Here is a 26395-nt window from a genome sequence, read left to right as displayed (position 1 = left end):
ACAAACAATTGTAGCAACATGCCTACTGCGCTCCATCTTCAACCAATGGCCTAGTCAGGCGCTGTGCCCCAGCTACAGTAGTGTCCACAATATTGGTTCTGATTTCAAATTGCACTGGTTGTAATGCCTGTTGGCTGCTGTTTACCCAGTACTTCGATTGAAGTAAACACTGACAGGCACGTCAGATTATCATTATATGAATGTGCCACAAACTGCTGTCGATGGCGTAAGCAAGGGACCTCTATGCGGCCGACCGCAACTTCCAATACTGCTATTTACTTCCAGCTGCTGCTAAGCTACTGCTTCCTATCTGGGTGGCACATACACTTAACTTCTCTTGTTATTGCTTCAACAGCCGGCCAACGCCTGCAGCTGGTTCCAATAAAATGCATGTCTATGCTTTGCTTCCGCTCTGACATCGAAGGCAGCTGCTGTCCTCACAATTGTTTCGTACTTCTCGGCTACTTATTGCTTTTTGATGGTCCAAATATGATTCGTGTTACAAGAATGTAAATATTGGTACATGCTTCTTGTTGTTGTTTGTTGTTGTTGTTACCCTGTGAAAGGAAGCGTTTAATTTTATTGTTTGCTTGCGCTGGGCTAACCGGAGGCTTGAGAGAGGGAAGGAAATATGACAGCGTTGCAATATGCGCTGGAAAAAATATTTCATACTTATTCAGATAAATGTAAAAGCTATTCATAAAGAAGAAAAAAGAAAACGAAATATTGAAACACATGTATTTTTGACAATAAAATTGTTGCCGTTTGCACATTCTCTCATAATTGTAGAAAAAATAATAGTGACGGTAGAAAATTTAATACTGTGCAATAAATTTAAATAAATTATATTCTCTAAAAAGAAATAGGGAAACCAGTAGATCTTGTAAGCTTTTATTTTCTGATAGCCATTACACTAATTTCATAGTAGATCTTGTTGAAGTTCTAACTGAACCTGAGACTCTCGATGAATCGGGTCGATTTATCTCAGCAATTTCTGCAGTGTTGTACAGATTTTCGCTTTTTGACCGAAGAGCTCGTAGGCGAAGTCTAGTGAAATTTTAGGTCGCCTTCTCTAGCTCTTCACCTTATTCCTATCATCTGCTTTATTAATTGTGAGCAATAAAAATACAAAGAAAGATAACTTACGGTTACCGTTACGCTAGTTTCTCCTGTTTCATAGTATATCTTTTGGAACTTCTAACCGAACCTGAGAATCTCTTTATGAATCTTAATCCTACCATTCTCACTTTGTGTTGATTTTAAACAGTTAACACCGAAGAAAAGGCAAACATAATAATTTTAATTTTAACATAATAATATTAGAATTTAAAGAGTTCAAAACAAGAGTTCTTTTTTTTATGGAAGAATAATTATTCTAACTTCGACTAATATTATTCACAGTAAAACGAGAAAATTAACCCTTCCCTTCTACACCAAAAACTAGAACCTTTAAGTCCTTCGCAATTTCAAACACTTTAACACTATTTTTTCTCTCTCCCGCTTTCATTAGGTCATGGCAGCTTAACGCCCCGCACTGCCGCTGGTAAAATCGCAACCATTTTGTATGCCCTAATCGGTGTGCCGCTCATGTTGATGTGCCTCTCCAGTTTGGGTGCGCTGCTGGCGGAGGCGTTACAATGTACCTATGCGCGTATCTGCTGTCGGCTATCGCGCCATCAGCACCATCAACACCATACCCATCAACACAGCCAGCCACACAATCACCACCACCATCAGCAGCACAAACATGAAAAGGGTCATAGAGAAAAGGAGAAACAACCGCCGCCACATGATCTTTATCAACAACAAACACATCACCTGCAAGTGACCGGTGAGAAGAGTGGGCATTTGCTCGAAGCATCAGCTGGTACAATAGGCGTGAGTAGTGGTGGCGTTAGTAAATATGCGAGGCGTTGCAGTGCGGACAGCTTAGATAATGATGTGCTGCTGAAGCGCGGACTTAACGGTTGCCAGCAGGAAAAGGGACATGAGGTGAGTAGAAAAGAGAATATGTTTTAGATAATCGTATTATGTTAAAGTGGCTGTAAGTGCTTGAAATACAAGTATTTTGAAATGTTATTAATATAAAATATATTTGAAGTGTGGTAGAGTAGTCAGAGTTAGAGAGAGTAAGAAAATAATCAAAATTTAGTGGAGCTTCTCTTTTCCTTTACTGATCTTCATTTGAAAATTTCTTTGGAGAAGGTTTTTTGCTAACTGAAGTATTATAAAATCCACCTTCAGTAGTCTAATTTTTTTAGTATTTTTTTCACTAGAAATTTCTTAGGAAGTCCTTCTTGTTCAATTGGTAACTACTTTATAACGTCTAATGATTACTTTTATTTTATAGAAATAATTTTCACGGGATAGATAAGTGATAGAGAAATGCACATTTGTTTCCCCATTATGAAAGCCTTTGACTTGAAACTTTCCGAAAGTCTGCATCTAACATTACTCATATTGTCAATTATTTACGACCATATTTATACTCTTGCTTTTCATATTATTATTTTTACTTATATTATTAGTTATACTCATACTCACTCTATTATTCATATTCATATTTTTACTCATACTTATATTTCTACTCATTTTAATATTTGTACTCATATACATACTTGTACACGTACTCATATATGTACTCGTACTCATATATATACTCGTACTCATATTTTTACATATATTCATATATGTACTCATACTCATATTTTTACTCATTTTAAAAATATTTTCAATATCTTCACACATATTGATAATCATAATTATATTTTTACTTATATTCATATTTATACCCATATTCATATTTGTAGTCATACTCATATTTTTACTCATTTTCATATTATTTCCGGTATATGTTTATTAATACTTACACCCTTATTTTTACTCATATTCATATTTGTACTCATATTCAAATATATGTAATTATATCATTTTCACATTCTCATATATACTCGTATACACATACTTGTACATAAGTATACATATTAATTTCGTGTTTATTTGTAATTTTTTTTTAATATCCAATTGATTAGCTACAGTCTGCGTACTAATATTTAACTTGTAGACTCCGCCTAATTTCCTCATCTCCTTGAACTACAAAATTTATTTTGTAACTCTGTACATAATATTTTATATGTAAATGTATATACAACAAAAACTGATTTCATACCGGTATGGGTGTGCCTGTTCAGGCATATTAAATTTTTCTTATTTTCATTAGCGTAGAAATTTGTTGCTTTTCTCCAGCCTGCTCTCCCCCATATTCTCATAATGCAAAATTAATAAACTCGATCGTAAACAAAAGGGCGAAAATGGAAAACAATAAGCCAACGGCAGTCTTTATTGCCCATTATCACTCACACATACATATTTATGACATAGCAGTTGGCTGGCATTCATGTTTACATATCGAAAATTAAGTAATTTTTCTCATCTCTTTTATTCTTTCATTAGGTCCCACATTTCCTTCTGCCAATTTCTTGCCATGTTTTTTCGCACAGTTTGCTTTCACTTATTGTACTTCTGCAACAAAGCTCTTAATCAATTCACGCGCTTTTCTCCACACACTCGAATGATTCCACTGGGTCTCATTATGGCGATTTAACGATTTTATGGCTAAACTCAATCATATCTACATTCACACATATTTTTCTACACATGTTCGGTAGTCTTAACTACCTTCAACTTGCATTGTTTCTGTTTCACCACCCGCTTTCATCCCCCCTAAGGCGTACTTAATTCATCTTTATTATTCATTTTTATACCCTGAACAGGATATATTAAGTTTGCCGACGAAAAAGGAAACATCGCAGACCCTATAAAATATATACATAAATGATCAGCATGATGAGCTGAGTTAATTTAGCCATGTCCGTCTATCTCTCCGTCTATCCGTCCGTCCGTCTGCCTGTCTGAACATACGCGAACTAGTCTCTCTGTTTTTGAGATATCGATCTTAAATTTAAGATATGATCGTTTCTCAAAAAGTGGCTACTCAGTTATTTTGTAGCATATAGCTGCCTTATAAACTTAACAATCGGAATAAAGTTTTTGTATGGAAAACTTTTTCATTTGACGAGATATCATCACGAAATTTGGCATGAGTTATTATTTGAGAAAAAATGGAATCTCCGAAGAAATTTTTCAGATCACTTTAGCATATTGCTGTCATACAAGCTCAATGATTGAAATCAAGTTCTTCTAAGGATCCTTTTGTATTTGTAATATTTGTGAAGGGTATTATAGCAGCCGAAGTTAACATTTTTTCTTGTATATTTTTTATTTTTATTTTTTGCTTTGCTTATCCACTTGTCTTCTAATTTTCGCATTTCATTAATGTGGCAATATTGCTAGCGGCTTGAAATATATAAATATTTATATAATTCCAGCCGCTCATTCCTTGTTGTGTTTGGCAGTCATGTTTTTTTTTTTTTTTTTTTTTTTTTTTTTTTTTTTGCTTTTTGGCATACAACACCATTATTTATTCATTATCTTCAGTTATTGTTTTCTTTTCGATTTTGCTTTTGTTTTTGTATTTGATTAATTTTGCTTATAGTTTTGTCGTTATTTTTACTTTTTGTGTAAATGTGTTTTTTGTGATGGAGCTTCACTTCACTGGAGATGATAGGAGATTTTAGTAACTCATATTTTATAATGTAGAAATTTTATAGGGAAAACGCATGAAAACTATATCCAGTTTATTTTAGACCAGGGTCAATAATTTTTCAGAACAAAAAAAAACGTAGTCCGGATAAAACCCGAAATCCATTGGAAAAGGAAATATAAAATAACCAAAATAATAGGAAAAAAATAATTTACTTGCGAGCTTTGGTCGGGAACAGGAATAGGAAGGGAAGGTGCTGGTATAATATTTAAGGGTTCGAAATGGTTTAACTCATTTTCTGGCAAAGCTGCCATACATATTATTATTATGGCAAGTTTTTTCAGAAAATCTTTCACTTTTTATCATTTTCAAATTCTTCATCACGGTCATACTTGGTATTTTATTCAATTGTTTAGGTGGTGTTTCTATACATACGAGTATGCACCCATTTTATGAAAATTGTCCCTATCTGGATGTAGAAATAATCAAATAAAGTTTATGATGACATAAACTCTGCTTTCGTAAAAAAATCTCCTCGGAAGAAAATCAGGGAAACAACAAAAAAGGTTTAGATCACTCGAAACCAAAAAGAAAAATCAGCGATTCCTCGCAAAAGATGACATAGAAAGAATGGAGAAAAAAAATGTGAGAATGTGAGGAGATCACAAATTTAACAGGAAAGAGATTTTAGAAAAAATAGGACTGAATAGATCAAACTTTCTTTTCGAAAAATTTTCTACGAAAAAAATTTTCCTTTAAGCAGCTATCCACTTCCATAACCGAGAGAGAAGAGCTTAAAACTTCTGTTGATTCAATGAACTTGTCTAGGGTATTGCTACAATTCCCGAATATATTGTTCAGATCGAACCACTATATCATATAGCTGCCATATTAACTGACCCATTACATATATAAAACAGTAATATATTGTAAAATTATTATCGACTAACTTTCAAAGACAGCATTTATTGCCAGGAAAGCATTTTTCACAATTTAAGTATAAAGGAAATACCAATTGCCGCATCCTTTACTCCTACTCTCCATTGCAACCGCATAATTATGACATTTTTACACTGGGTGTACACTCAACCATCTAAAATATGTGTTCCATTTTAATTGCCTATTTACATTTGCCACAAAACATAGCGCAAGTCACGCATGCAACACACATACAACAACATGTCACATGCTGCAGCCCACCGTGACACATGATACATGCAAGTATATGTAGGTAAAGCTTAAACTCCGTTTGGAAGGCGAAAATTCAGCATTCACTTCACACACACACACAGACACATTAATTATACTCACACATACACACACAAGTATAGTGCACACATACACATATAGGCGCCGTGCCTATAATACAGTTTATGCCACTTAACATATTTCATTTATGCAACTCTGCACTCACTTAACCGGTTGAGCTGCGCTGCACTAACGCACATGTGTGCTTATTACCATCAACGACTTGTGGCAAGCTACAATTTCTTATTGTGATTTTATTACCTTGACGCGCGCACCGCGTGGCTTTCTGGCGTTCTTAAAGCGCGCAACAATTTGTGGCAGCAAGTTGGCCGCAACAAGTGCAACAAAACGCATACAAGCAGGCCAAGGTGTATGTATGTTTCGGTTTGTGTATGCTTAGCATGCGGCAAAAATGTGGCATGCCACAAATTATTACTTGCGACTACTTAAGGCCATAACTCTTTGCTGCAGCGGCTGATGGAGTTATTTGCAGCGATTTTTCGTGGAAAAACGCTTTCTTAGCCATACACGCATGCACAAATACATAAATATATACACTTAGGTATTGTTTTAGTGTCGAACTTTTACCTGGTTTGCGACGTGCTTTCCATATCGTTTACTCCGCTCGCGTTTTATGGCGTGTTAATATTTCGCAACTCGTAAAAACTTCAACTCAAAACTCGAACCGGCAGCGCCGTGTTCATACTACACTCCCTCCTCCGCTCTCACTATCCTCCCTCTCTCTCTCTCTCTCTCACATTCAGCTTTTCGAGCGCTACTTAACTTATAATTAACTCTAATTGAATTATATACCTGTATAATTGCAACTGTTTACACTCAATTGTTGAAAGCTTAATGGTACGTAATTGTTGCTTGACGTCCAGCAATTAAAGTTTTGCTGACAGCGGCTACTAACTCGCTTAGGGCTAGATAATTGCGGCCAAAACGACAACGACAGCTTTAATGATTACATAAATAAATTAAATATTGTAATGAGTACTTAAGTAGCGAGCAATTCTTTAAAATGAGAGCAATGCTGAGAGAACCACCTGTTCTTTTGTAGCTGTTGAAGGTAGAAAGTTATAGACAAGCGATATCGGTAAGAAAAAGCCCTGGATACATAATTTGTTTTTGTTTTCCTATGCTAGGTTAGATTATATGGCTAATCACTCCACATGGTGGGGGGATCACACTTAGACTGTTATGTACAGAGTTTTGTTAAGTCAGCTGAAAAACTCCTATAGTTGGATATCAGCTATCGGCAAAACGCTCTGACACTATCATATCTGCTTAGATGCTCTATTTCCGCGCTTTCACCTGGATCTATAAAAGTATGAGTTTCGAGCAGGCTTTGCCTTGATTTGACAAAGGCGGAACATTTGAAGAGGAAGTGTTGAGATCATTCTATCTCATCTACTTCTAAGCAGTTGATGAAACTGGCATTGCCGGAATGTTCAAGCTTACCGCATGAATTCCGATCGGTCAGTCATGTCTAGTTAGAACTTCTAAAACCATTGCAAGCTGGATTTTGCTGAGAGCAAAGAGGTCACAAAACTCTTTACGATTTACCCTGGGCCTAAAGAACCTTGTGATAGTAGTTGACTAACACTTGCTGAGGTGGTCTGAGGATCAAAAATTCAGTAGCGAACCACAAGAAGCCAACGGAGTTCTTACCCGTTCCCATTCCGCAGTTATTGAGACTGAAGTGTCTGTTCTAGTAAGCTCATCAGCTTTGCAGTAATCTACAATGCTGCTGTCGCCAGGCACCTAAATCAGTCTAATCGTGTAACTCGATGCTAGAGATAAGGAGCCATCTCTTTACTAGTCTTGAATGCGTAGTCAGCGAGCTCAAGCCTAATAGGATACTGTTCTCCGGAACAATAGATCTTCTGCTAACAGTAGTCGGAAAGCCTAAAACTAGAGCTGATTGTTGGTTCCCAACAGTGTACTCTTCCACCAACCCTCACCGCCAGCCTGGATCCTTGTTTGTGATCAGAGAAACGACAGCCAGCGCTAGGCCAGGCGACCTGGTAATCCATGTAAGTAACACTTTTTGTTGGATTCGGTACTCGATTAAGCACCTATCAGAATGTCACAGATTTGTTTCGAAGCACGATCTTACAATATCAGTTTGCATACAGCATCAATAGTTTGCGGAACAACAACTGATTTCGGACAACCTTCGCAAAAATCGTCTTGGAGTGACCTACAATTCCGTTTGAATTCATCAGCCCATCGATAAACACTTGTCACTGATGGAGCTTCTTCGGCAAAAATTGAATTAAGTTCAGCACTGTTGCTGCCTTAACACACATCGTAAGCTGCAAAAAATATTCGCGCTAAAATGTTCGCGATTTAACTCCATTTTTTGGCCGAGATGAATATTTTAAGTTACTGTTAACAACACAAATAGCGCTCGTATGTCAAAATGTTCTGAATATGTATAACATCAAAAATGTCAAACTTTACAATAAAGTTGGGAGTTATCATATTGAAATATTTACTAAGGTTGCTAAGTCTCGAAATATAAAACTCCACAATATAATATATTAATTTGCAGAGCGTTCCAAACATATAAACTAACGAAGAAATTCAGATTTATTTAAGTAAAATCTTCGAATTAAAAATTAAATGAATTGAAATCTAAAAACTGCTAAAGAAGTTTCTCTTTGCATAAGAAGTAGCAAATATATGAAAGGGTTGTAATCAAAAACCTGCAGGTATTTTTTTTTAAGGCCAACACCAGCGCAACAAACACTCGAATAAATATCTGTTAAGAAACTGTTGAAAGTAAGGCGAAAAGTTCTACGTATCTTTACAAAAACAAACAAGGCAACAAATAATAACAAAAACAAAGTTCGCAACAAACAACAAGAATCAGTCAGCAGCATAACCGAACAATTTCTTGCCTGACTTAGCTGCTTTTGGCAGTTGCCATAGGAATTTGGCCCCTTTCTCTCACGCTCTCCTAGTCTCCTCTCGCTCTTTTTCTCATTTATGCCTTTCTCCAAGTAACAGTTTTGTGCCATTAGTTTTTCGTTAATTTTCTTGTCGATGTCATGCTATGCCATGCTATGTTATGCTATGTTTTTGCGCATTTGCTCCAGAAAACTTCTTCATAATACATTTTCTTGCCAGCAAGGACATGTTACAGTTGCTCTCATATGTTGACCTGCTTTAGAAATGTACACCGCAAAAGTTAACAGCAATTCTATTCGATTATTTCTATAGTTAAATATTGTTTCCGGCTTTTATTTTGCGCTGCCTTTATAGCAAATTCGATTCATTGCCGGCTGCTGCCCTTTAGTTTTCAATTTACAGACGTTACAATGGTTGGCAATTTTCACTTTAAATTATATATGAGCGTATATATATACGAGTATATGTAGGATTGTAAGAAAGTCCGAGCATTGAGCAACAAATTCTACTCAGCAAAACTTTTAAGTAATCGAATAATGACGAAAAATGTGTAGTGGTCAAAAGTTGGCAAATTACTTTGGTACGAAAATACTTTGAAGACAAATAGAAATGTGAGAGTGAAGCAAGAATTTGTTGGCGTAAGAGTGAATATAAAGTTAAGAGTTAAAAAGTAAAAAAAAATATGTAGTTGCAATTTTCGAACTACTCTAAAATTTCATATCAACCGGTGTTGGTATTGGGTGTATGCATTAATTTGTGCGGTTTTCTAAGAGAGGGCTCTACTAGTAATTTCATCTGTGGCTATATAAATTCATTTCAAAGGTACTGTCATTTCGCGTCGTTTTCAATAGATGTCATTTGTTTTAGCGTGAACAACAATTTGTTTTATTCATTTAAACACTCGGGGTCTGTTTCGATTATGTAGAACTGACTGTTGCGGTAACGAAACATCTTTATTTTTATCGAATCTCACTCGATATAAAAAATGCAGATCATTCAAAAAACAAAAAACTATATTACTTTAGTTCTCAAGTTTATATATAGATCACAGAGTTTCCTCTCTGAAAACTTTGTTTTAACTATTTTAAGAAGTTATATGCTTTTCCAGGCTGCTTTTTTTATAATATACTCGGTTTAAAGTAACTGTAATCAAATCAAGACTACAATTGCTTTCCAGCTATCACGAGTTTAAAATTAAAGTAATGCTAGCCATTAGTTCCAGCTAATATGAACAATATCTTTGCTAGACCGCAAACATCTCTAGCATACGCTGCGGCCATAGTACCTACTAATAGAAAAGTTATCTTTAAGAGTCGGATCTAAAAAACCGGATAACAGCCGCACTAATTAAAGACTATATCTTCAAAAGTACTTCAAGAAACTATTTTGGAAGTGCTTTAAGCCAAAATACTATTAGATAAGACAAACACTATTCTATGTTAAACGTGTATGTGGTCTCTGCAGTACGAAAAGTGAACGTAAGGCCCAATATTACCTATAGGTTCTTAGAGTCATTATCGAATATTATATTTTCTGGGCTGCCGTCATATTCCTAGCATATGCTTGGACGGTAGTATCAGCCAAAACGAAAACTTTCTGTCGAGACTCGAGTCTAAGGCTAAGACCCGGATTAACTAAGAACTAATCATTCCAGTAATATGCCAAGGAACAATTTTGGAAATGTTGTATGTCCAAATAGTTTCAGACCTACTATATATAATACAAACAAAATTCTATATGCTACAAAAATGCGGTCTCTTCAGCACGAAAGGCTATAACATTAGTCGACTTGGGCCACTCCGAAGTTGAAATCTTTCATTTGTTTAGTAGAGAGAGAAATTTTTAAACTTAGTCTATTGGAAGATATGTATATTTGGAAGAAGGCGAGTTAGAACACAGCTGCACACTTCATTACCATTTGCGAGCTCAAGGTTTATGTAAGCACGATTTCAGAGATCACTGTGAATTATTGCGAATAACAGTAAAACGCCTAAGTCGAGTTGTAAAACGCCTTAACGGCTTATGAGATCTAGTTAGATTAGTTCTTTTTCTGACTTCACAAGGGACTATTTAAAGCAGTTGAAGTGTTATCCAACTGCTCCTCAAGATGCCATAAAACCTTACCTGAGCATATTATTTAGAGTCAGGTTTCTACTTAATTTACATAAATAAAAACATTTGCGTGAATCCCAGTCCAATCAAATGTTTTCTGTGCTGTCAACTGGCCGTAAGTTTGAGTGAGATCAAATTTATATGATGAAATTTTGTTGCGAGTTCTTGATAGAAAGTTTTAGACGTTTTACACTGAAAAAGTTTGGTATGCAGATTTCGAGAACGTAAGAAACAGATGAATCGCAGTAATTTCGGACCATTCGGTTTCACAACTTGGGCATGTTTTGAATAAACTACATTTCTCTCGACATTGGGTGTATGCATTAATTCGTGCGGTTTTCTTAGAGAGGGCTCTACTAGTATTATTTCGCGTCGTGTTCATCTGTGGCTATATTAATTTCATAGGAACTGTTATTTTGCGTCGTTTTTAGTAGATATCATTTGATTTAGCCTGAACAACAATTTGTTTCAAGTTATTATGAAATAAGGCCAAGAGACGTCGATTCTGCATGTCGGAAATGTTGCTTCAACGCCCCCAAAAGAAGTAATTTTTGCATCGGATTGTCACTGGCGATGAAAAATGGATACATAGTCGATTATGTTCCCGAATTATATAATAGTATACGAAGAGCGGTATTATGTTTTCAAGAGAATAATGCGTTCCTCTAGGAAGCTTATCGTAGAGTAATTAGAAGCAGGTCTAGTTGTAAAAAACGTTAACTATGGATATCCCTAAAGAGAGATTGCTAGTCCGGCCTCTCCTTCTTTACGGTAAATGTTGCGAAATATCTTATTTGCTGAAAAGTGCAATCCACAAAGGTAAAAGTGGCACATTGCTTGGCTACTATAAGCTACCTTCAGAAATGTTTCAATAAAAACTTCAAACAACTAAAAGTATGCAACACAAACACACTTTACTCTTTCACCGTATGAAAGCGTTACACTAACTACACTCACTCTCTCTTAAGCGCACAATAGAAATTTCGCAAATTTAAGCGCCTAAATTAACTTAAGCTTCACAACGGCGTTTAAAGAATTTAACTAAGGGCTTTTGTCGAATAGAATAGTCGCACAAAAATTTGCCACCTCACTCACTTAAGCACTTACGCCAAACCCACACGCTGACGCACATCACACACACGTAGAGTGTGTTAGCAGCAGCAGCAGCAACGGTTGGCATATAAATTATACAGTAGCGGCAGCAGCTACTCGTCGCACTTCACTGCAGTGGCCTACCACTATTAGCACTCGAGCGCCTGGCTGCCCGGGTGCATGGGCGCCCTACGTTCGGTTCGTACTCCACAGCGCCACTTGGAGATGTAGTGCGAAGTGAGCAACATATGCTAACACACCCACTGAGAAGCTCGTTAAAAGCGGCACTTGAACTCATTTTCAATTTTTAAACAATTTTAGTGCAATTTTGAAAGTTTTCCCGCTTTTTTCAATTCTGCAGCAGTTTTTTTTTTTTTGGTTTTCCTTCTTTTTTGCTATTTTGCTCGTGAAAAACTTTGCAACGCCAGCGGGCAATGGCAAATATTGCACTTGTAAATATGTAGAGCAGATATGTGTGGTTGTGTGCGCCAGCATTTAAAGTAGTCAGGCCTTGCGGGATATTGAGCGCTTTCGGCTATAAAAAGCGTTGGCAGCTAGAAAATGAAATATGATGCGGGCGAAAGAAGAAGAGCAGGCAAAAAATTTTGAAAATTTCATGCAACAAACTGCTGTGAAAAAATAGTATATTGCAGAGCAAACAATAAAAAAACGATTTAGCGCAAGTTCACTTGACTTTTTCTAGCACTCAAGTTGTCTGCAAAGCATACTTTTGGGCGCGAGACTCGTACAAGTGCATGTTAGAAAAACTTTAAATTATAAAATAATCATACAATTCTGTGATCAACAAGGTGAGTTGGAATTTGGTTGGAATTGAAGCAAACTATTTCTTAAAATTCAATTGCTACAAAGTAGAAATTTGGTTCAAAAATTTTGTTGCAAAAAAAACAAAAAAACAAAAAAAGGTAAGATAAATATTTGGTTTAAAAGTGCTGTTGATAATGGTTGTTTATACAGCATTGCTCAATGAAAATAAAGCAAATTAATAGAGTTGTGTCAGAATTTTTGGTCAAAGTCCAACTGTTTGACATAACCGGAAATTCATTTTCGCTTTGCTTTTTACTTTTGGACGCCAGGCAGTTGTAGTGATTTTAAGTGTACACAAAATTAAAACACTTCGCTCGTCATATCTGCGGTATATTTCAACTATCCAAGAAGGATCGACCACAGTCAACATTATTTCAAAAAAATATTCCACGTATTGATACATATATCTGGTACAAAGTAAACTGGAAAGCGAAAATCACTGTATTTGGTGAATGGCTAAAATAATTCAAGCACATATTGATCCATATAATTGTACAAAGAAAACCAAAAACAAGTTAAGAAGTGCTAAACTCGAGTCTAGCGGAACATTTTACACTTCTGCAAGTCGGAAATCAGTATATATGATATATGTTTTTGGGACTATGAGAGGGTCTACTCATGCCATCAGTTTGTTTGAGATTACTCAAGTATACTGTAGAACTTATAGTTGTATATGTGGGCTGACGTAGTTCGCGGTTACACACATTTTCTACATTAAATTAGAATATATACGATGTTAACTTAATTCTTTCCAGATATCTGATATAATGATCAGTATAAAGATAATCAGAAGTTAGAAATTTGTGTATTAGGTATATTTTAGGCACAAGGAAATATTTTTACCGGCAAAAGGTTTCAGCTAAAATCCTCAAAAATATCTCACAGATAGACCAATATTTACGGTAAAAAGGTTAGCCATTGGTACTAAGGCCTTCATATCAGTATCTGGCAGCTTGAGAAGTTATAGTCCGATTTCGACTATTTTTAGTCCTAGGTTGGTACACCTTAAAGATAGCATTGTTTTGCTCGTTTTATTTCGATAACATCATTAGCTCTCGATTTATATACCGTAAAGTGCAAGGATCAGAGGGAATTTTAACATTGTGAAGTAGGCGTTACACTGGTTCGATTGCGCCTATTTTCACAGTGTAGTCAATATTCGAAATGAGGATAACCAATGAGCACGTGTACCAAGTTTCTCCTCAATATCTCAATTTTTACTCAAGTTATCGCTTGCATGGACGAACGGATAACTATTTATCTGTCTCGCCTAATTTTAGGTGTTACAAATAATAAATAATAAAAAAAAGTGTATTGAACTCAAGTACAGTAATCTGTTTGTACTCACACATTCCTTAGCAACGCCAAAGAAAAAATGTATATACATTGACATTTAACCAACAACAGCCGCAATATTTACAAATTCCAACCAACAACAATAACGATAAAATTTGTGGAACAGCAAGACAACCACTTTAAAACAACCCAATCACTTTACAACAACTTAACCACACACTTACAACCCTTACTAACTCAAACAGGCACACAGACAGGTACTTGCTACACTAATTAACACCTTCAATCTGCAGTAAAATGTGTGAAAACTTTTAATGCTTGCAAATTTTCAACGCTTAAAATTGACACGGACTTTAGCAAAGACAAGCAATGGACAAGAACTTACAGCGGTGTTGAAGAGGCTTGTGGGGAGGAGGTGTAATTAAATTACTATAACAGCAGGCGTTGCAATAACCGGAAGTAAGCAGCTTAAGCGAACAAGGTAAATAGTATAGAAGCTGCTAGTAAGACAACAAATCGCTTCCAGACCGCAACGGAGTAGTTGAGTGATGTTGCGTATACGCCGTGGCATACACACCTGAGCTGCGTATGGAATTTGTGTGCGTTTCGTTGGTTAACAAAGTGTCACACTGCGGTTTGTGGCGCTACGAAGCGGCAAATTATGCACGCAAATGAAAGCGTTAAACGAATTTATGCGATAATTTTGAAAAAGCGTTTGGGTTTTAGGAAAATTCGGTGGTTTTGCCACAAGTACATATAGTGCAAGGTTTAAAGAAAAAGAACGAAGGAAGAAAGCAGACGGCGAAAGAAGGCAGTTAGCTAAGCAAATACTTAACAAATTACAGCAATTCTTGTATTCTAACGAAGTTATGTTTAGAAATATATCTAAGCTACACAATTATTTGGCTTAAATAATGCGTGCGTTTGTGTTAACCACATTACTAACAAGCTTTTGCGGTTTATCGCGACACACACATGTTGAACACATGTCGCTTGCGTTTATTTAACTTATTTGATTTTTGTAGTAAATTTGCTTGCGGTTATGTAAGCACGGTTGCTTTTTGCGGCAAGAATATAGTTTAATTAGCAGTTTGTGCTAATTGTATGTCCTTACGGCTCTCCCAGCATCCATAATTAAATGAAGGGATTAGTCGATTTAGCCATGTTCGTCTGTCTGTTTGTATATATGCGAGAGTTTGTGCATATACTGAGTGCTTAGCGGTTTATGGGATATAGATGGATCTTAAATTTTGGCAACGCTCTTTTCTTTCAAAGCTTATAGCTGCCATACAAGCTGAGCGATCAAATACATGTCCTTGTATGGAAAACTTTTTTATTGGACAAGATATCTTTACAAAAAATGGCATGAATTATTGCTGAAAGAAATGGTATAATCTCCACAGAAATTGTTCAAATCGATTCACTAAAGCATATAGCTGCCATACAAACAAAATATTCAAAATAAAGTCCTTGCAATTAAAACATTTTTTTTTTGACAAGATATCCTCACGAAATTTATCATGGACTTTTGCCCAGGATAACGATTTAGTCTCAGAAGAAACTGTTCAGATCGCTTCACTATAGCATATAGCTATCATACAAACTGAACGAACTAAGTCAAAATAAATTCCTTTTTATGCCCTCTTTAGGCTATAAAAATTGCACCCGTGAAGGATATTATAGCTTCGGTGCAGCCGAAGTCAACGTTTTCCTCGCTACTTGTTTTCTTTTTTAATCTTTGCGGTAATTACCTTCATATATGTTCCTATTTATGTTTTCCAAATCCCATTTGCTTTCCATTACCAAATCCAATATCCAATTTTTTACACCACATATGGTCTGCAGCTCAAGACCAATTGCATTCACGTACCGCTTTGCTCTCCACAACGGACTTTTAAGCTCAAATGTCAGCCAATCGACTTTCAGCTAGCTATACAGACACTACAGCAGTGGTGTTGTGCCACAGAAAGCTGCAAGTGAACTAATTGACTGTTAAAATAAAGTCGCAAATCGTTGAAAATAAAGAAGAGAAATTCACTGTCTAGCAATGTGGACGAAAAAATTCGAAAACTGATATGCATAGAAATAATCGTATGTGGCAAAAATGTGGAAAGGGGAGCTAAAAATTCTACATGTTAGTATGTGCGTATATATGTAAAACGATTTTCTTGCATATAAATGTGCATGTGTGCATGTAGAGGGCTTGAGCAATCGAATGTTGAAGGGATTCCAGCAAGCACACGCTGCAGTTGAGGATATAAATAGCCCGATATTTATTTTGAATATATAGAAGTGCTTAGATTTGCCAACCCCAGCACACCTTGTAGCTTAGAGCAGCGTCACGAAGTCATTTAGATAGCTATATTCAAACATACATACACAGAAACACTTACACACTCAACGTAGCAAACGCCACCAATAAAATCCCCCAACGTCCTTTCATTGCAACAGCAAACTGATTGGTTAACTGACAACTGTAAAAGTCCATTTGTATATAAATTTGTAAGCATCGAGTTGTCAGCTTGTGCATGTGTGTTTGTATGTGTCTGGTGTTGCATGTGGCCACTGAGGTTTTGTTCAAAGGATTAGTGTGACTTTATCACGCGTTGCTCTTTCGCTCGTTTAATATGCTTTGATAGCAAATTTAGTGTAGGATTTCGTGAATGAGATTAGTTGGCGGAGCATATACTCGCAGCACAGCATGGAGCAGAGCAGAAAATGTGAGATAGCCAAATGAAAGTGTTATATATTGTATATACACAGTTAGTAAGTTCACACACCACATGGTTGCAAGGAAATTTTCGGGAAACAGCAAGGGTTTAATGGAATTTAATTTAATTAAATGAAATATTGAATTAATTTCAACTCTGGATAGTGCTTTGATGTTAAGGAATATTATTATTTGAACTTTTAATATACAAATATATGAAATGGAACTCTTTTGGGCTATTATTGCGTTAGCTCATTTTCATTGTAGTTTTGGCAGTTTTACGTCATTCAATTATTTATACAAATGAAATAACACGAATAAATTTTGAAACAAGAACAACCTGAACTTCGATTGCACCGAAACTTTTAATACCGAAACTGAACAATATATTAGGCTGTTATTCCATTTTTTTAGACAATAATCTATACCATATTTCTTGAAGATATCTTGTCAAATAAAAAAGTTTTTCATACAAACACATGATTTTGTTCGTTCAGTTTGTATGGCAGCTATATGCTATATAGATCCAAACTAAAAAGTTTCTTGGAAAAGTGTATAATTGTCTTAGGCAATAAATTCTGTCAAATTTCGTGAAGATTTCTCGTAAAATGAAAAAGTTTTCCATACAAGCACTTGATTGCGATCGGTCAGTTTGTATGGCAGCTATATGCTATAGTGTTCCGATATCGACGATTCCAAAATATGAGCAGCTTATTGAAGAGAAAGGAGCGTGTGTAAGATATCAGAGCGATATCTCAAAAATCGATGCGCTAGTTCGCGGATGATGGAATATGCGTGGCAAACCTAATATACCCTCTTCAAGATGAAGGAATATTTAGTTTTAATCCAACGATCCAAAGCAGAGGAAAAAACAAACAAGAAGAAATTATATGATTTACTCACTATTTTCATATATAAATTAATCCCCGAGTATGGAAAAAAAATCTTCAAAACCTCTCACCAAATTCTTCATTCGTGTCGTATTTCTGTCAGTATTGCGGTCCAGTTTCCGACCATTTTAAAATCGGCGTCATACTTATACCGATATCTTTAACTTTTAAAAGTTAAACTCAAACTCTGTTCACCAAAGAGCTTTAGCCATTGCTGCAGCTTCTTTATAAAGAAGATTTTCACTACGCCAAATTTAATGACAGTTTTAGTCAAACCTATGGAATTGAATAAGAATATTATTTTTTTTAATAATTTATAACAACACTTTCCGATTCAGATTTCTAATCTATCAAACAAATTTAATTTGTGCTTGTCTATTGAGTTTGTGTTAATTGTTGGCCCAAGTGAAACTGACAACTCTTTTTGTGACAAATTAGCAAACTTGTGTTATATGTTAAATTTTTTATTCATCAGTCAAATTAATACAAATTCTCACTACTATGAAAATTAACAACTTATTGTCAAAGAAACAATTTTTTTTCCAAATAAGTGGATATACACTACTACCTATCAAAATTTTGCTTTTTCAAATTAGTGTCATTAAATTTGACACACTGTAAACCACGTTACAGTCTAATACTTACAGTTTAATTATTCACCTGACATAACAAATGTGTATTAAATATTCCTTATTCATAAGAACATCTAATTAATATATTTTGAGAGATATTTCTATCAAAACGCCATATTTAGCAAAATATTTTATTTTATGACATGAATATTTTAACGAAATACCAACTTAATGGAATGGTGAAATATGAAATATAAATAATATTATGAACTCAAATAAGCTACGGTGAGTTCTTCGGAGCAAGTTTAGTTATTGTGTTTTATGGGTAGGAACTCGCTCTTAACAAGCTTTAAAGTTCCTTCGAACGAAATCGGTTAAGCCTGGCAATATTATGCTACATATCGACAGATGAATAACTTTCAGTAGAATCAGTTTGGTTCCCTTAAATATTACTATACCATTTTAGCTTATAACCATAAGGTTATTTTTTTGTTTTTTTTTTTGTTAAAGAAAATTTTTAAATTAAAAATGTGCAGAAGTAAGAGGCTTTGTTGGTTTCTTAGAGAATATGAGTTTTATTCCAGCATATTAAAAAGGTATTGGATTGCATAATTTTAAATATATTATGTGTGTAGTGATTTATTATTGCTATTCTGAAATTCTATTGAATAATATTTTCCCCATACTTCATTACAGTTGGACTGCAAAAACTGTAAATACGATGCTTTAATTACGGAAACAAATCTGAGCAGTGGTTACGATTACAGCAATAGCGGTAATATTGGCGATCCGGTAGATGGTGAGTTTATGAATAAATCTATTTAACAATTTCCATTAGATCACGTGCTAACTCGTAAATGAACACCAATTATATTACATAATCCAAAAATAATCTCTCAATACTTATACAAAAGCTGAAACCAACTAAATTGCGAAAAAGTTTTCTGTTTGAAAAATTAGCAGAAAAAGTTTATTTCAATGTTTCAAAATTTGTTTGTACTAGGAAAATTTAACCGTTACAGTTTTAGAAAGAAAATGCAAGGAAATCAAAGCAAGCTTGATTGGTCGGTACCAGAACAAAATTTGCTTCGAAGTTTGCCAAACACAAATTAGTATGAAAATATTGCGCCACCAATCGGCTCAACCATTTATCTTGCATTTATATTTTCGAAACTCTTGAGTTTTTTAACTAAATCCTCACTATATCTATGAAGGAAAACAAATGTAAGGAAATCAAAGCAAGCTTGATTGGTCGGTACTAGAACAAAGTTTATTTTAAAAAGTTTATAGTCAATATTGCGCCACCTATTGGGCCAACCATATAGCTGGCATTGAGCTTTTTTAAATTCTTACTTTTCTACCTATCTACCTAGAGTTAAAAACGACACGAATCAAGAATACTTTTATAATGCAAAAAGCTTCGAACTCAAAAATTGTCTATGAGCCACTTACATACTTTACAGTCTTAAGAAAGTTAGGAATAAATAAACCTCATAAATTAGACGAATGAAAACCAAAAACTTCAGATTTCATCGATGTTTAAAATTACTGCATATTAGACATGAATACCGACCAACACAACCGATCGATTATAAAATGGCTTTTCTAATACTTTAGTCTCATTTTGTTCACCGGTAATATATATACCACGAGTATTCCAAATATCACAACATAAGCGCCACCTAGCGGAACAATTTTTTCAAGTCCATAGTAGTAGTTTCATTTCTCTTACTAATACGGCATATAGGTTAAACATAAGGTAAGTTGGACTCTAAGAACCTTTATTTTATAATGTTTGCAGTACAGCGTCATCTATCTAGCAAAAGATTTAATATTATACTCGAATGAATGGTATGGCAGCACTTAGGTGATGATTTCGCATATAAACAAAATTAATTTCTGCATATTAAATTTCAACGTAAAGATCACGGTGTGTTCGGCTTTCACCGATTTGCACCAAAACCTGAAAGTTATATTTCGAAGCGCTCGCGCTCCTTTATGCCTCTAAACTGCTTGAAAATTTATTTCTACTGCATTTTTCTTACACATTTTCTCTCACTTGTTATGCACTCAAGTTCAAGCGACTTTTTTAAAAATTTACATTTGCCTCTCTCTCGACTCTATGTTTTTAGACTCCTGTCGCCTGCTGCACAACTCACCGGCGAAATTAAATCAAAACCAAATGTTGACGGGAGCGAAAATCAATGCGCACTACTATCAACAGCAGCAGCAGCAGCAGCAACCACAGCTACAGCAACAGCAACAACGACCCGATGTTATGCTAATGGCAACAACAGCAACGGCAGCACCGAAATCAATACAACAACAATATCAGCAACTTTATAGCCGCTCGGCCACACCGTCACCGCAACATTTCCAACAGCAACAGCAACAACCACAATCGCAACAACAACATACCATGCAAACATTCCACATCGTATCGGCCGGTTCATCGCCCACACAACAAGGCCAACAACAACAACTGCAAACAATGCCAACATTGCGTCAGTACGCAACACTGCAAACGCACCAACATAAACCACAACAACAACAACAGTATGTTGCTGTGCCCAGCGGTGCGTTGGTGCGCTTTCAAACAACAACAACAACACCGGCTGCAACAGGAATCGCCTCAGCGCTGAGTGGCAGTGGCAATAATTGCACAACCGACGGCAATGGCAACGTCGGCATCGGTGTAGGTGCAACACTCATCGCCACCGGCATGTCGGGCAATTGTTATCAATCGGCGAATGTGTCAGTGCCCGGTGGAGGCACAGCGACGGCCACAATTTACTTTCCAATTGCCACAGCAGCGCATCCACAACAACAACAACAGCAGCAGCAGCCATCGAGCTATACGTCCGTTGCTACAGCAGCAGCAACAACAGCAAACAATGACGCTACAATAGCAACAACAATGAGTGGCGCTGGCTTGGGATCGGTCAGCAGCTCGGCAACCACAACACAATTGCTTTGCAATCAGCCGATTGTGAAATATCACACCATACAACTAACGCATGCTACGAGCAAACAACAACAACAACAGCAACCCGCTTTGTTGGGCAGCGCCGCTGATGTGATGCCACTGCCGCCACCGCCAGCATACCAAACGGCAACGGTGCACGGTAAGTAAGCAAATGCAAAGAATTAAAAGCGATTTGCTTGAAAATCAAATGGCAACCCTTCAATACTCTTTGTTGAATTTAAAAGACGCTTGAATTTTTAATAAAATTAAATGCAACATAACCATAAATAATACTTAGTAATACCAAATATATTGTAGTGTTTCTAGGAATTAAAAAATTTAAACAGGTAGCAACACTTCATAAATTTTTTTTAGTATGTCAATCTAAACTTTTTAATTTGATATACAAATTTTAATAACTAGTTTACCTTATAATTTTTTAAAATTAAAATTAGTAAACATATGGCAACCGCATACAATAATATTTCAAACAAAATAAATTAACTCTTTAGTTAATTATATATAAAGTTATTACCCTATTGTAATATTGTAATATTATATTTATTATATCATTTCAGTTTGTTGAAAGTTTTACAAAGGTGGCAACACTTTTAAAAACATTTTTAAAATCAAGTATACTCAGCTGGATACCCAGATTATAATAATTAGTTTTTTTTTTGTAATTAAAATTTGTGAACAGTTGGCAACCCCCCTAAAAATTTCCCAAAGTATCTAATAAGAACTTTTTAGTTTATCCCCTCAATAGAAATTTTGAATTTATTTTTTAATTTGTTTTAACTTATTTTCTTTATATATGGTACTTGTAAGTAGGTGGCAAGGCTACTCAAAACATTTCTAAAGTAAACATTAGTAAATTAAGAACCTTGAACAGCTCCAGCATTAGGTTTATGTAGCTCTCGTGAGTTTGGCAAGCGCTGGTCAACTAACAAAACTTAAACGGTTGCAAGATCCTTCTGACTGTGGAATGCAAAAGGTTCTCTAAACTACTTGCCCATCCCAAGGCTCATTTTGCCAGAATAGGTCCTCTGACTGCGCTCTATCCAATTGCCTCATATGCGATGAGACTACATATCTGTCGGATGTTAATTTGCAAAGCTTTATGAATAAAGGCGTGATGAAATTTTCAAAGCAGTTTCTTCTCAACTATACAGCTTTTGCCAGCTTGAGTTTGAAACAGTTCGGTAAGCACACTTAAAGCAGGGAGAAGTGGCTGGGATTGAAATTAGTCGCCTTTAATTGTACGTAAGCTTAAAGTACTTTGTCGATCTATAAGAGTCTGGTGATTCCTATCTAGGAGTTTTGAGAATCACAAAGAACCAGAGCTCGCAGCTGCCGAAGTGTAATCCTGCGTTGCCTTTGCTGCGGGGAACTACAATACGACCTAACTTAACCCAATACAAGAAACAATTATATAGATCGCTTATATCTCGTAAAAAAATTCAGCTCGTCTTACGATTGAAACCCTGAGGTCTTAAAACCAATGTGATCTGGTTTTATTATCTTATTCACGTGCATACATCAACTAGTTCGAAAGGGAACAGAACTTATTGGAATAAATGTGCCGGGGACATATCGAGACATCGCTTTCACCAAATAGCAAGCACTTACGAATAGCTATTACCTGCTAAATAGAGTATCTGTAAATCAGCTAGGCGACCGTTATCCTGCCGGATACCATAAATAGATAAATAGAGACTACGAGAACTCAATAAAATGGACCCTTTGCATACAGGTCAAGAGGCGCCATGGTATACAAATTAAAAACTATATGCGATAAATATCGTTTTAGATCATGTATTACCTTTTAAATTTTTGAGATGGTTTAAGAAATTCAAAAATTTGGACTAAAGTGCTCGAGGGAAGTGATATTCGATAAAAAAAAAATATTGTGTATTTCTCTGCAATAGTCAGACACTGAGGCAGTTGAAATGTTTTACTAAAATATATTTCATTCATATCTGAGAATTGAATGTCAGTAGCAAAGCCCATTACCCTCTATTAAATTCGACTTCCTATGATTTTTGAAATATTCCTACAAACGATGTATTGTCTCATTATCCTCGAGTAATATTTTATTTTCTAGCTTTTTTAGAATACAAACTCTTATCTCATCCCAAAGCGGCTTATTGCTGCTCCATCAAATACTTTGAAAATAATTTGCTTATTGGTTTTGCTCTCTGCTTATAAACTCTCTGCTTACAAACTCTATACTCTCAAACTCTCTCCCAATCAACTCAACTTCCGCCCACAAGTTCGCAGTGTTTTTGATAAACTTTCTTAAATTTCCCAACAATTTCCAAGCAGCTACTATCTTCTCCACTTGACGCAACCATTAAATCTGGAAATCCACTTTCGTTGCTTGCGCAAACTTTCACTCATTTTAAATCAACTAAAAACTTTGACGTGCCAAACGCAGCCAACCAGGACAACCTAACTAACCGAACAAGCAAATAAAGCAACAATGCGCTGTAAAGCAAACAAAGCAAAAAAAAAATAAAAAAACCAAAAACATTTCTTATGCTAACGGTAACTATTCAAGAGCAACAAGCAAATAGTGAAATTAGTTTGCTCCCGAACTGCAAACACGCTCGGCCTCATAAAGTTAAACCTTTCACTTGAATAACTCATTTACTTTCACATTTACTTATGTGTATGTACGCGTTTGTTTGTGTGTGTGTATGGTTGCCACTGGCGTTTGGCTACCACATTGCTGCATTTTAATTGCATTTTGCTTTCAACTTAAAGTTGCACAACCTAAAACCGTACAGCAATAGCAACAACAATAACAACAACCACAACAAGAAAGCAAAGTTTATGCATTGCTGCAACATCATCTCACCATTGGCTGGTGGTCTTGGCGGTGTGGCGAGCAGCAAAACTTTTCCAAGTTGACTTTCATTAGTGGTTTGTGGCAGTGAGTGCAAATGCGGGCCATTGGCAAGCGGCCAGACTGGAAGGCGCCTCAAATACACACACACACATCTCAACTGTATGTGTTTTTGTGTATGTGTCTCTGCAACGTCAATGCAACACTGCATTTTGACACTACACTCTTCTATATGGGTGAGAAAAACTTTGCATGCCACACTTGTGTGGCAATTGAAATTTAAGCTCAACCTTCCTTTGGTGACAGCTATGCAAACTGCAGAAAAAACACGTTGTTGTCCGAAAGTTAGGCCGCAACACTGATGCAGCTATTTACCGAGTTGTCACCGAGCAACCAAATATTCACACTTGCTGGTTTTTGATGGCAGCAGGCGGGTGGATGTCAGTTGATTAAAACAAAAAAAAATTAAAAATTACAAATAATAAGCTCATCTGTGAGCTTCAAGAGTTTATATACAGTGGCTTTAAAATGACAACATTCAAACCAAAATATCGTTTAAAGCGCAGCTTAGGAGAAAGCCTGTTCCCACGACAGTCGGGTCTTTGGAATCGGAACGAACCCGGATTTATTCCGGCCAAGGACTGTCAACTCGGCAAAATTCTGCCGCTACAACAACAACAACAACAGAAAGCCTGGTGGAGGAGTACATATTACGAAGCACATATTCAACTCAAGTTTCAGATTTTCTGACCACTACAACGGCCTTCAAGCAGTGGGAGCTATAACTTATCGCAGTGGAGCGACCTTCGGAGAGTTGCGCATTCATTCGATAGCAGAGACGGAATAATGTTCTGAAATCGCTGACTATGCTCTCAATATTAATTACTTCCAGCTTTCTCGTCACAACACTTCTTTGAGTGCCTGATCAAGATCATAGATAACTGTAAGGCTATTCAGCTTGCAAGTGAAGGCAATAGCTTTCTAATGTCATCTGACTACCTCGGTCAAAATTCTACTCCCTGTAAACTGGTCAACCACTAACAATTGCGTAGTTACCAAACCAGGTTATATCGGCATTTCATCTACACTCTCTTTCTCTCAGCAAAGCTTAACTTGCTCTGGTTATACATAATCTAATGGGAATATGCGCGTCGAGGTAAACATTTTATTGACTTCCTTCTGTACTGGCTAATTTCTGTAATGAATGATCTTGAACCGCATGTGATTAGTCATTCAGGCGAACGCAATACTCTTTGCAAATGTATGAGAGAATTTGATCAATCTTTAGGAGTCTTTATGAAAATGGGCCTGTTTATAACTGTTCGAGTGTGGTCAACGTGATATTTTTCTTGCTGGTCAGCCGCAATACCTAAGTTTACCAAATGGTTACTAAGCGGCTGATTAGTTAAATGCGACATTCATTTCTCCCGAAATGGTTATTGTGTGTACATCCACTTCAAGAACCAACAACTATTTTTGATGTCAATTCTTCGGATGATATTTTAACCAGACTGCACAACGTTCTTCAGGTAGTGGTTAAGAAGACTTCTATTAAAGCTAGAATAACCCGAAATATCAACATAACAAACACTTCAAAATAAACAATCTTCATATACATACATATATTGACTCAGTCGCCTATTATTATATTAAAATACGTGAACTTTTTTTTTTTTTTTTTTGCAGTCCGGGTCAAATTTGATCAGATGTTATATCTTTTACTCTCTCTGTTTAGTATTTAGATACATGACGAATGTCACATCTTGTCTTCAATTCATACATAATTTTTGATTGTGAAGTACAGAGAATTTCGAGTGATCTTAAGCCCAGCTATTATTATTACTATTTCGAAAGAGCCGACTAATTAAAGCATTCTAATTAGAAACTGCTGAGTTGCGTTATTGATCTGTGGAAGCATTTATTAAATAATACACTAAATGTAAGTGCGGAGAGCTTGAGAACAAATTTAAGAAAAGACAATCTTAACTGCTCTCCGAAAAACGCTTTTCAGCAGTTATTCAGCACATCAAATACATAACAAATCAATAACAGTATTTACTTATGTAAGCATATTAGCATCAATTCAGCTATTAGTGCCAGCCCCACTTACGGAATTTTAATTGCATTTAACGTACACCGTTATCGCTAACTTGCAATATGGCAACTGCTCCTTGCGGTGCATTGCTGTACCGTTAGTTGCCTGTCATAGCTGTTTGCGAGGCGTTGACAACATAGCAAATGTTGTGCAATAGGCTCAGCCAAGCGACATAATTCACAGCATTATTTCCAGCTGTTGCTGACTTGCATGTCATGGG

The 26395-nt window shown here is 36.0% G+C and overlaps 1 protein-coding gene across 1 annotated transcript in view; it reads left to right on the top strand.

The window, feature by feature from the left end:
• LOC106614457 (uncharacterized) overlaps positions 1 to 26395 on the top strand; it is a 54598-nt gene that overhangs the window by 10512 nt on the left and 17691 nt on the right. Inside the window, exons 3-5 of the mRNA XM_014230209.3 lie at positions 1511 to 1992; positions 18964 to 19066; positions 20400 to 21392. Coding sequence (XP_014085684.3) covers positions 1511 to 1992; positions 18964 to 19066; positions 20400 to 21392 — 1578 coding nt within the window. The remainder of the gene's footprint in view (positions 1 to 1510; positions 1993 to 18963; positions 19067 to 20399; positions 21393 to 26395) is intronic.

Source organism: Bactrocera oleae, chromosome 4 (genome assembly GCF_042242935.1).
Source record: "Bactrocera oleae isolate idBacOlea1 chromosome 4, idBacOlea1, whole genome shotgun sequence".
NCBI classification, from domain to species: Eukaryota; Metazoa; Arthropoda; class Insecta; order Diptera; family Tephritidae; genus Bactrocera; species Bactrocera oleae.
This window is presented reverse-complemented; position numbering and strand designations above follow the sequence as displayed.